The 13,522-nt window shown below is 38.4% G+C and overlaps 1 protein-coding gene across 9 annotated transcripts in view; it reads right to left on the bottom strand.

The window, feature by feature from the left end:
- dmd (dystrophin) overlaps window positions 1–13,522 on the bottom strand; it is a 1,932,045-nt gene that overhangs the window by 432,803 nt on the left and 1,485,720 nt on the right. For all 9 annotated transcript variants that reach the window (XM_073045659.1, XM_073045653.1, XM_073045656.1 and 6 more), the window contains one exon: window positions 8,491–8,729. In XM_073045659.1, the coding sequence (XP_072901760.1) occupies window positions 8,491–8,729 (239 nt within the window). The remainder of the gene's footprint in view (window positions 1–8,490; window positions 8,730–13,522) is intronic.

The raw sequence follows: 13,522 nt of genomic DNA on the forward strand, positions 1-13,522 counted from the left end.
GAATATTTTACTTCCAACTGAATTTATCTGTTTTCAGTGGATGACCCCCCCCCATTGCCCAGAATGAATTTGAATTGCTTATTCTATTTACCAATGGCATTTTCATTTTTTTCTGCTTCAATCTCTGTTAACTGTTGTGTTAATTAGCTTGATGTTGAGCACCTTTTTCTTACCTTCGCCACTTATAAAAGTGACAAAAGCTAATATCAAAGCAACACACACAAAATGCTGGAGGATCTCAGAAGGTTAGGCAGCAACTATGGAAATGAATAGATAGTCGACGTTTCAGGCCAAAACCCTTCTTGAGGATTTGGACACTAGTCAAACTCTGCCAATTTAGTTGGTACCAATTACCTCTATTCTATCACTCATAACCCACAAATCAATTCCCTATGAAGCATCAGTTTGACAATTCAATGCACAGTCATTTATATTAATAATGCCTTGTGTGGAATTCCATTAAATCTCACAGTGAGTCCTGAAGAAAGCCAAAGGAACTCTATGAAGTCACAATGATGCCAAGCTACCATTTTACATCTGGAGGATAGCAAGCAGTAGACTTTTGGGGATGAAAGCTCAACTGTGGCTCTAAGCTTCCGAATGGTTAATAGTTCATGATTGAAGAGAATGATCAGTAACTAACAAACCATATTAGTTAAAGTGCCTTTTGGTTTGGTGCAGTTTCAGAGAGTGGTGAAAGCCAATCTGCCCAAGAGTGTTTTCTCATGTTATTTCTGGAGTCTGCCACTAGACTGCTGCAGGCCAACTGGATTCAAGGAAGAAGCGGTTCCAATTACAGTACAGGCAAATGACCATAGGATTTTCTCTATTACCAAAACATAGTACATCAGCCAATTTACATTTGGAAATGATGTTAACTGTATATAAACCATGCACTTATGAGTCATGAAATTGAACTGATATTAGCATGTCCTAAATCCATTAACAGTCCATAAAACACATGTTTAAGAGGCTTGGCATAGTCTGACCATGCACTATGGAAAAGTAATATATTTTAATTGTCAACATTCTGTATACAAAACATGGTGAGCCTTTGACAGATAGATAATTAGATGACTGTACTTCTTCCACACACTAATTGGAAGTATCCTTTTAATCCTTCCCTTTCCTGCATTAACTCTGCATTATAGATTTATCAGAAAATACAATTTAAAAAGATTCTTTGGAAAATGGCACTTCAATCAGCAGGAAAATTAGTTAAAGTTTTGCATCAAATCACCATAACTTTACATAAATAAATAAATTACCAATAGATCAGTGAACTACAATTCTACATTTCATCAGGCAAAGAATGATTTATCATTCCCATGCAAATTAGTATCAGAAAAAAAGACAATTTACAAATAAGTTAATAGAATCAACTTCTTAAAATTTCTCAAGTCTGAATAATTAATCACCACCGTTATCTAATCAGTCATTATCTAATCTGAGCTCACTTGCTTCGTTTTCATCCTCAAAGTGGACCTGCAGTACTGAGCAGTGGGCAATGAGATTCTGCATTTTCAAGCACAAGGGCTAAACTTGCACAGACTGGACTGGAAATTCATGATCTGTTGACACACTTAATTGTCAAATGAGGAAATTGGGAGACTAGAAAACAATTGTACAATAAGTTTATCAATTGTATAAAACATATCATTAATGGTGGCTATGGATTGTCTCAGAAACTCACCTGCCCTCAAAACACCAAGTAGGGATGAAACTGGTTAATTGGTAAATTGGTTTATTATTGTCATGTTTTGCATCCTAGCCATACAGATAATTTAATTTGAGAAAGCAATTAACAGAATGCAGAATAAAGTATTAGTTACAGAGAAAGTGTGGTGCAGTCAAATAATAAGCTGTAAGGCCATAGACTGTGAAATCTGGAGTCCATTTTATCAAAGAAACCTGCACTCTTGCAGACGCACAGCAATTAACTAGCCCAACATGCAACTAAGTTTAAGGGATAACAGTGTACAGCGTTCACTGCCACGCCAATAGCATGCACATCCCGAAGATGAATCGAAGGTTTCATTCGAAATTATCTACAGTAAACTGTGGAGTTTACTGACAGTGAAAGCTATGACAGAAGTGAACACAAGCTTTGTTTGGCATGTTCTGAGCAATGGTGCAAGCTCCTCTCGAAAAAGGAAGCAAAATCCTGTGACATCAGTACCAGATGTATGTCTTCTAGCCAACTATGCTTGGCATTTTCTTTACACATTTTGCACTTCTATTACCTGGTGCTACTGCACGGTAGAAAGCAAACCAGACCTTTCAATAAACACAGTTGTCTGCATTCTGTATTTCTATATATACAGAAATATAGAATTTTTTTGTATTCTGTATTTCACCCTGTTTATGTTGTTGAAAGGCTTGCAGGAGCCATCCAGGAGTTAAAGGAGGTGATTGCCTTCAGTACATGGACCCTGGAAGAAAGTTCCAGGTGAGGGGGCGTCAATGGTGTAGGGTAGGTACAGTACTTGCTTTTCTCTACAAGAATAGTTGTGAATCAACACTGAATCAACGTCGCTGTTTTCTCCAGCTGTTGAACTATAAGCATGAAGCACATTGACAAAGCACTGATTGATGGTCTTGACTTGGAAATTGAAGCTCAAAGTTCAGAGTTCAAAGCTCAAATACCCAAAGACTGTTGTCCTCATTTTTCAGTGGGGTCCCATTCAAAATACCTCTCCCAACACAGATTGCTGCAGATACTGTACATATCCAGTTAGGTCTGCAATTCTGTTCTAAGCTGATTGCAAGAGTTAGCATCATCAGCAATTTACAAGAAAACCAGCTGATGAAGGCATTTTCCATTAATTTACTACCTCAACAGTAACACCTGTCAAAATCAAAAAAAGCAACATTTAAGAGGAAAATAACTCAAGAGATGAATCCCATGTCACTGAATGATTTGTTTTTTCAAAGCAAGTGGCGTTCCGGATGATAACACTGCCATGGCCAAACAAAGAGAAAGACAGAAGGCAGTGAACTACAGGTCAGCTAGTTTAAATGCTACTATTGACAAGATAATAGAATCGATAACCAAAGAGGAAAAAGCTAAGAATTTGAGGATAAATTCAATTAATCTAGTGAACATGGTAATATAAAAGGTAAATCAGAATCAGATTTATTGTCACTGGCTGACACACATGAAGCTACAATTTTGACAAATTTGCTCTAATTCTTTCAGGATGTATTGGGGAAAGTTGTTTGGGGGAGAACCTGTAGACGCAGTGTGTCTAAAGTTTCAAGAGGCCCCAGACAGGAAACTGGAATATAAACTAAAGTATTGTAGGAAATGTCTTAGAATGGATTAAAAACTAGCTGTCCAAACCCAAAAAAAAAACAGGATTGGAATAAATTAATCCTTTTGTGATTGAAGTGGAGAGAGATCTTGGTTTTCTTGTGCATGAATCAAATGCTGTTTGCCTTTTTAGCTACTTGTTTGTACAGTGCCTATAAAAAGTATTCACCCCCTTCTGTGTTTTATATTTCTAATTAATTTAGATCACTTTGTAAAGATCTGTTTTCACTTTGACACGAAGGAGTCTTTTTCTGTTGATCAGCGTCAAAAAAAGGCAAATTAAATCCACTGTAATTCAATGTTGTAAAACAATAAAACATGAAACTTCCAAGGGTGGTGAATACTTTTTATAGGCACCGTAGGTCCATCAAGTAGTTAAGAAGATATTCATTGCCAAAGGGCCATTGTTTAAAAGCAAGGAGCTTTTGATGTTTTATGCAAGGTATATTATTTTTGTCCACATAAAAAAGATAGAATTGAATGACTTTATTATTTACATGGTTCTTATACATGAGGAATAAAAATCTCTTTATATTATGTCTCCGTCTAAATGTGCAACATGCAATTTGTAGTAATTTATAATAAATAGTATGTACAACAGGACAGTCAATATAACGTAGAAATACTGTTGTGTCAGCATGAATTAATCAGTCTGATGGCCTGGTGGAAGAAGCTGTCCCAGAGCCTGTCGGTCCTGGCTTTTATGCTGTGGTACCATTTCCCAGATGGTAGCAGCTGGAACAGTTTGTGGTTGGGGTGACTTGGGTCCCTAATGATCCTTCAGGCCCTTTTTACACATCTGTCTTTGTAAATGTCCTAAATAGTGAGACGTTCACATCTACTAATGTGCTGGGCTGTCCACACTACTCTCTGCAGAGTCCTGCGATTGAGGGAAGTACAGTTCCCATACCGGGCAGTGATGCAGCAGTAAGGATGCTCTCAATTGTGCCCCAAAAGAAAGCACTTAGGATTAGGGGGGCCCATATCAAACTTCTTCAACCGTCTGAGGTGAAAGAGGCGCTGTTGTGCCTTTTTCACCACATAGCCAGTGTGTACAGACCATGTGAGGTCCTCAGTGATGTTTATGCCGAGGAACTTAAAGCTGTTCACCCTCTCAACCCCAGATCCATTGATGTCAATAGGGGCTAGTATTAAGGAAATTCACTGGGCTAATTGCTGGGATGAAAGGGTTGTCCTGCCATGAGAGACTAAATAGTTCAGGTCTATATTCTTAGAAGTTGAGAAGATTGAGGGATGAGCTTATTCAAACATTGATCAAGGGGACATAACTACAAGATAAGAGGTCGGTCGTTTAAAAGGCAGGTATGTAGGAATTTCTTCTTAAAGAGGGTGGTGAATCTCTGGAATTTAAATATTTGAGAGATTGAGGGGTCGAGAAATATGGTGAATTGCACAGAAGCAGAGTTGCGGCTTGTGTAGATCAGCTCTGATTATATTAAATGGTGGGGTAGCTTTGAAAGGCTTCTTGGACAACTTTAGCTCCTATTTTTTGCAGTCATATAATCCCTATCCCCAAAATTGAACAATAAGAAATCACTTATTTTTGTTTTCAGTAAAACTGCAAGTCCCATCAAGTTTATCTCCGCAGCACGGTCCAGTAAGTATTTCAAAGTCACTGCAACGTTTATTACATTGTGGTATAACATAATCTCTTTTGCCGTCTCTCTTCTGTTCTGTGGCATCTCTATTACATTAAGGTCTCCAACTTTCTGATTTAAGGAAGTCATTCTCAATCCTTGCTAGTCATTATCTCTCTGCTTCCCACTCGCAACCTCTTTTGTACTCTGCACTCATTCAGTCAACTCCATATCTCCAATAAAGGCACTAACTCAAGGCCATCACAAGACACAAGTCTACATGCCTGCAGGGTTGCACTAACTAGTCTGTATCTTGCGAATATACATTTATGCCCTTCCTCCTCCAAGACTGATCAGTAATAACGGACAGCATCCCCACCAATCTTCTGTTCCTTACAGTCATTTCCAACTTTATAGCGTCCCCTAAATTAATCCTCACTTTGACCATGTTCATGCTGTACATCAACTGTTTGAAATTAAAGGCAGAACGACAGAAAAATGCTCAATAATATTTCTATTGTTGTCAATATAGCATTTTCAATTTATCCTTCTGCAGTCACCAGTTTTGTTCTTTCTAGTCTTTGATGCACTGAAGCCAGAGGAGTCCTGTTTTGATATACATGTCTATTAATCGTATGAATGAGAAACAATATAACAAAAAGGAATATTTTCTGCAGATGATGCAGAGAGGAAACATCTGCTCTTGTGTGGAGGTAGGTGTTTCCAATTTTCTGTTTACAGACAAATGTCCTGCTAAATTCAGATGATGAATTTTGTATTTGTATTGGCTCCTGCTGCTGGACTCTCAGCTGTTTTAAACTGATACACTCCGCGATGCAGCAATAGAGAGATCAATATCCTTCGCAAACCATTCTATATGCAACTGGATGAAATAACAACTAAAGGATTTGCAGGACTCAGCTCATTCATGTTGATCATTCTGTTATTATATTTAAAACTAAATATAAAGCAGTTCTCTGGGATATTTTGGATACACAATGTGAAACTACACTTCTTTCTGTTTGCTCGTTTCTGAAAATAAATATTGCACAGATGAAAAGGACAAGCAGATTCAATAAATGGAATAAAACTCCAGACATTGTTGGAAGTAGAAATGAATGAGAAAGAGTATCAGAATCAGAATCAGCATATGTCATGATAATTTTGTGACAGCAGTACAATGCAATACATAATTATATAGAAATAAACTTAATTACAGTAGGTATATTTGTATGTATATTAAACTGTTCAATTAAAACAAGTAGTGTGTTAGTGTTCATCAATTCAATGACCATTTAGAAATCAGATTGCAGAGAGGAAGAAGCTGTCCCTGAATCACTGAATGTATCTCCTTCCCCATGGTAACAATGAGAAGAGGGCATGTCCTGGGTGGTGGGGGTCCTTAGTGATGGACACTGCCTTTCTCAGGCACTGCTCCTTGATGGTATCTTAGATACTCCAGAGTCTAGTACCCCGATGGAGATGACTAATTTTACAACTTACTGCAGTTTACTTTGATCCTGTTCAGCAGACCCCCCCCCCCAACCCCAATATCAGGCAATGATGTAGCCAGTTAGAATGCTCTCCATGGTATATCTGTGGAGGTTTTTGAGTGTTTTAGGTGACAAGCCAAATCTCCTCAAACTTCTAATGAAATATAGCAGTTGTCTTTCTTTCTTTACAGCTGCGTTGATATACTGGGATCAGATTAGGTCCTCAGAGATATTGACACCCAGGAGTCTGAAATTCCATACTCTCTCTACTTCTGATCCCTCTATGAGGATTGACTTGTGTTCCCCTGTCTTACTCTTTCTTAAGTCCACAATCAACTCCTTGGTCTTACTGACGTAGAGTGCAAGGTTGTTGCTACATCATTATTCAACTGGCTGGTATATCTGATAAAAATTCAAATTTATTGGTGCTCTTGGCTGTGAAGAGTTACCATCTTATACACCAATCTACTTATTATTTTCAGACATTAACTGCATCCAAATCGTTTCATGGTAACACAATCATTTCTAGAAGAAAGATTTGCCACATCTTCTCAAGGGAATTTAGTGATGGGCATTCATTTCTTGTCATCAAAGTGATCCACAGAGAGGAACATGTAAGCATCAATGAATTCCTACACCTATAATGCCCCAGAAATCACTGCTGACCAGAAATTTACCTGAATCAGACAAAGAAATACTCTCACAAGAGAGAACCTGCAGATGCTAGAAATCCAAGCAACACACACAAAATGCTGGAGGAGATCAGCAGGCCAGACACTTTGATGGGCCAAGACCCAAAACGTCGACTATACTTTCTTTCCATAGATGCAGCCTGGCCTGCTGAGATCTTCCAGAATTTTGTGTGTGTTGCAAAGAAATACTCTGGCCATTTGAACATGTTGAATGCCATGTGAACTATCGTGAATGTGTCATCTTATGATTGCACAAGCTGATCTTTATATTATCACAAGACATAAGTCAAAGGTGGAACACAAAGATCTAGCCTGGATGAGTACAGTTCCAACAACACTTGGGAAGTTCAGTCACAACTAAAATAAAGGAACCCACTCAAATGATGCTCCTGGCACATTACAGCTGGGACCCGAACTATCAACAAGTTGTATTGCAACAACCTGCCAATGATTTCACAACCACACATCTGAAACGACAACCTCCATCAACTAAAGGGCAAGGGCTGAATGCACATGCAAATCCCACAACCTGGAGATCTTCCCTTCCACAATGTGTACAGGTATTCTGGAATTTTCACACCCTTGGAGGAAATATAATAACAAACATTATTAAATGCTGAACATCACAGTAACACACACTCCCAATGAATGAACTCAATGAAACAGAGTGCAGCAGGGTTTTTAAAATGATGTACTTTACACAGGGTGACAGATATTACATGAGAATTTTTATCCCAGATAAACTAGTAACCCTGCCAGGAATATGCAGATGTTTATCATAATCACTTTTATTTTCATCAACTTTCAGCAATTGCGGCAGCACAAGTATAAAGGGGTTAAAGTTGCTTTGCTTTGAAAGGATTTAGTGTCAATATAATAGGATGCTGTTCTAACTGTTCCTTCTAACAGAGTCCAATGGCCAAAAGTGATATGAACATATTGTTGTCAGAGATAGAAACAAACATGCTCCTTGGCATCATTAGGCTAAGCAGCAGAAATTAAATCAATAAAATTAACCAGATTAATATTCAAGCAGCTGTGCAATCCATTCCACAATACAAGCAGAGCAGATCCATAGTAACGTACTTTTAAGTTACTAGAGCAGAGTCAGTTCCTAAAGGGCTTGTCCAACACAAGTACTCCAGTAATGCCATTATCAGGCTACTCTCCAGTAATTATCTAAGTCATGCTTAGACGTCAAGTGCCATAAAGATTTCAACGTATCTGGTGCTTCAGGGACTGTTGTATTAACGCAACTACCACATTCACTTCTACTCTATTACCATACAAATTGTTCTCTCTGCTTTTGAATTACTTTTCTATTGATTAGACAGCAACCCATTAACAAGTGCAATGCTGACAGGAAATGCAACAGTAAAGGTTTTTGTTTGTACCTTCTGCTTTATTATCATGTCATTGATTTCTTCAATGTCTCCCACTGTCACAAGCTGAGACTTGATCACACGATCCAGCAATGAAAGCCAGTCTGTCAGTTCCACCCAAGCCTTGTTGAAGTCAGCCAGAGCAGGAACATCCATGAGCAAAGAGGATGGCATGTCGAACTTTGTGAACGATGTTTCTGTGGTAACGGGCATCGGTGTCACCAGGGTAACTGTTTGCTGTGTGGTTGAAACTAAGAAAGAAAGAATAACATGTTCATCAATGTGAGAGATTTTTGCAAGCCATTTTCATTGTAAGCACAGATTATAATTAAATGTTATCAATTCACTTCTGGAGAATTACAACAGAAATGCTTAAATATATTGGTTGCCAAGGTTAGACATGAGAGAGAAGCAAATTCAATCATTATCAATTAGCTGTGCAATAAAAAAGTCTACACCAAACATGTGATTGACCTCCTTCGTGTGCCTATGACAACTACTTTTTAAACACATCGCTATAATTAACTGTAAGTCAAATCAAATGAATTCTGAAGTAACATCACACATTTAAGCCAATCATCTGTTACGCAGGAATATTTAAACTGCAGTTTTTCCTGTTTTGCGTCATAATAGGCATAACCCTTGGTTCACAATAGCCATATGGCTTGGCTATATATAGAATAGCAGCTGCTCAGCAATATCTTACAATTTCGTTTGAAAATAAGATACCATGTGATTTTTAAAAAAACATTTCTGCTCAACAAGTTCCAAAGCAACCAACATATGTGAAAATTAAACCGGGAAATGGAATTTTAAGTCCAATATTGTAAGACAGCACAATTTGAAATTTCAGGCCAACCATAACTCGAACAAAAATACTCTGATAAAATTTTGAAAAAAAGCCAAAGTTAAAAAGCACTCAGAAGTGGTGTTTAGGGATTAAATTTCAATGGCCACGGAGTCATACTAAACAGAAAGAAGTCATTTAGTCCACCAAGCTGATGATGGCAATAGTAATTATTTAAACTAATCTCACATAGATGTATTGATGTGCTTGTCAAAATGCTTCTTAAAGGTTGTGAGAGAACTTAACTCCACAACCTCAATAGGCAGTGTGTTTATGATTTCAATCACTGTGTGGAAATAGCCACTTCAGATTCCCTCTAAATCTCCTACTTCTCATCTTGTAGCTCTCCCTCCACACTTTAGACAGACCACTAAATGAAAAAAATCTAACTACCTACCCCATCTATTTCCTCATAACTTTGTGTACTAATATGGCATCTTCCATCAGCTCCAGCAAAAACAAACTCAATTCATCTAATCTCTCTCTATGACTGAGATGGTCCAAACAGGTAACCTCCTGAGATTTCCTCCGATGCCTGCAAAGAGTTTGAATGTTTTCCCTGTGACTGCGTAGGTTTCCTCCCACATTCCAAAGATGCACTGGTCGGTAGGTTAATTGGTCATTGTAAATTGTCCTATGACTAGGCTAAGATTAAATGGAGGGATTGCTGGGCAGCAGGGCTCAAAGGGCCAGGGCCTATTCTGCGCTGTAACTCAATAAATTAATACATTTTCTCTGTAGGCTCTCTAGTGCTTCCTTTTGTGTGGAAACCAAATTTCACACACTATTCTGGTGTGGCCAAAGCTATTTTTTTTGAAGTTGCAACATGATCTCTCTACTTAAATTCATTTCTATGCTGAGGTGAGAAGGCAAGCTTCTCTTATGCATTCTGAATTCCTTATGAATTCGGAGTATTGTGTGTAGTTTTGGTCACCAAATTACAAGAAGGATATTAATAAGGTTGAAAGAGTGCAGAGAAGGTTTACAAGGATGTTGCCGGGACTTGAGAAACTGAGTTACAGAGAAAGGTTGAATAGGTTAGCACTTTATTTCTTGGAGTGTAGGAGAATGAGGGGAGATTTGATAGAGATATATAAAATTATGATGGGTATAGATAGAGTGAATGCAAGCAGGGTTTTTCCACTGAAGCTAGTGGAGGACATGGGTTAGGGGTGAAGGGGGAAAAACTTAAAGGGAACATTAGGGGTGGTTTCTTCACACAGAGAGTGGTGGGAGTGTGGAATGAGCTGCCAGATGAAGTGGCTCACTTTTAACATTTAAGAAAAACTTGGACAGGTACGTGGATGGGAGGTGTTTGGAGAGATATGGACCAGGTGCAGGTCAGTGGGACTAGGCAGAAAAATAGTTCGGCACAGCCGAGAAGGGCCAAAAGGCCTGTTTCTGTGCTGTAATGTTCTATGGTTCTATTCTTCATCACCTAATCTATCTGTGCTGCCACTTTCAGGCATCTGCAGATGTACACCAAGTACTTCATCTGTTCATCAACATTCCCAAGGGACCCTACCACTTATTTTGTGTTTCCTACCCTAATTTAACCTCGCTTAATGCACCTATCAGATTCAAACACCATCTGTCCTTGCTCTGCCCAAGTTACCGGTGAATTAACATCATGCTGTAGTCTAAGACAATCCTTCACACTAAGCAATTTTCACATCATCCACATAGTGTTCATGATTTCCAATATTGTAAAGTACACTATCCAATGATAAGGTTCAATATAGTGCAAACTTAAGTGATCTTGATCCATTCTCCATTTCCTTCAGATCATTACAATCCACCAATGCCAGTTCAGAATGATGGTGGAGATATGTTTTGCCACTGAAGAGCATTCAACATCTTGGAGCACAGAGCACCCTGAAGCCCAAATTAATAGAAGAGGTCCCTCTTCTGCAACAGTGTGCATGCCAGAACTGTCAAAGGAAGTGAGGTATCATTGATGTAAGTAAACCGGTCAGAAGAATTTGTGCAAAGGTGATTGAGTAGATCATGTAGGAAGTTGTCAAGCGGATCATTGTGGGGAGAATCAAGAGAGAGCTAATTGTAAAATGATCAGACTATTTTTGCAGATGAGGGCATCACCAGTATAGGGTGGTAAGTGTGGAGGGCTTGGTCAGTGGGTACAAGCAGTAATGATGGAAGCTGAAAGGAAATACCTACTGTCAAGGGGAGTAGGCTTCTTGAACTCTCTGGCAGAGACTTAAATTAGGTGGTGTTGTAAAATCAATGCTGAAATAAGCGTCAACATCCTAAGTGATACTTGTGGGCCTTGTACACACAGGGGAATTTCATGAATAACATAAACTGAGCACAGTGCCCTATCTGATGCCACCTCCTGGCATTTCCTGTATCAACGTATTTATGTTGGTGGTCTGCTTCTACCCAAGAATTACTCCCCAAGTCCAAAAGGACTGAACATCACTGATGTAAAGACCGAGAAACCAGGACCAGGACACATGGGTTTACTTGATAAATTACCCATTGTCCTTGTGTCAAGTGGACTGGGGTGCTCTCGTGGGATCAGGCAGAAGTCCACTTCTACCCACCCACCATCTCATGCCAAGCCAAATCATCCAGAACCCAGTGCCCCATCGATCTAGGTCTGAGCTTCTCCACCCACACATAGTTTTCTGTAATATCTATACCATCAAGATGTTTTAATTACTTAAATTTTCTTCTCTTTTGTGCCCTTGTTCATCTTTTAAAAATGGTATTAAGGTCTTTGCAAAGCACAACTGATACCGGGGTACATATGAATCGGTGGTAAAGTGTAGTTCGGGCCCTGTATGGCCTGGGCCTTTATTTAATTTCATTAATAAACACAGCAGCTTGGTGTTCTTGAATAAAGATTCATTTTCCGGTTAGTAGTTCTGTTAAAAGCAACAAAATGTCTGAGGTTGTTTTTTCTTAATTTCAAAGGGTACCCATCTACAGAGGGCTGTAAGCAACTGAAGTACTATTCCCCAGTCAAGGAGAAAATCGAAAAATATAAACAAACAATGCAATAATCAATGTTCATATTCACTCCACAAAAGATCTACATTAAGTCACTGTAGTACCCACTGAAATGTAAAAGAAACTGTCTAAACAGCATCTGATCTGTCTAAATCAATAACAAGAATCATTCTTAATACTTAGACTAATCCAAAAAAATCACTTTGAAACCTTTAAAATAATTTCAATTGCAATTTCTTCTATTCATTTCTGTGTAAATGGGTAATTCTGACAAGCAATTAAAACATATATTTGGATGACTATGACCAGTTCAGAAGGAAGAGCTGTGAACTGGAAAGGGTTGAGTGGCCATCCTGTGAAGGCACAAATCTAGAAATTGTCAAAGGTTTAATATCACAGCATGCCTTGACAGATCCAAGGCACTGTGAACACATAAACTGTGAGAAGAGATTGAAACAGAATGAGGTGTGATTTGCTGCTTTAACTGTTTTTTCCTGATCTGATCCCCTGTTGTTTTGATTGTCTTTAAGTCAGTAATTTTCACAATATTGTCATAAAATACTCTCAGATGCTCAAACACATTTAGAAATGTTAACAACTGGAATATGTTTGTTTATGCAAGACGTTTCATGTTGCTATATGGTTAGCTTAGGTTGAGAAGACAGCAAGGGTCTGCAAGTTTTTAAGACTTGTTTCTTCTCAACCAGATTTGCAACCCAACAATGAACATGTAATTCCACTAAAACTCTCTTTGCATCTCCAGTTCTGTTGAAGTACTCGCACTGTAACTATGAAAGTGTGTATGGCAACCTGGAATGTAATTCAGAATTGCGACTCTGTAACATTGGAATCAGAATCAGGTTTAATATCACCGGCATATTGTGAAAGTTGTTAACTTTGCAGCAGCAATACAATACGTGATAAATATAGAAAACAAACTGAATTATAGCAAGTATATGCATATAAGTATATTAAGTAGTTAAAATAAGTAATGCAAAAACAGAAATAAAAACTGTAGTGAGGTAGTGTTCATGGGTTCAATGTCCTATTAGAAATCAGATGCCAGAGGGGAAGAAGCTGTTCCTGAATTGTTCATTGTGTGCCTTCAGGCTCCTGTACCTCCTTCCTGATGGTAACAGTGAGAAAAGGGCATGCACTTCATGGTACATCTGTAGAAGTATTCGAGTGTTTCAGGTGATAAACCAAATCTCTTCAAACTCCTCA

The sequence above is a fragment of the Hemitrygon akajei genome, chromosome 5, assembly GCF_048418815.1.
Source record: "Hemitrygon akajei chromosome 5, sHemAka1.3, whole genome shotgun sequence".
Taxonomy (NCBI): Eukaryota; Metazoa; Chordata; class Chondrichthyes; order Myliobatiformes; family Dasyatidae; genus Hemitrygon; species Hemitrygon akajei.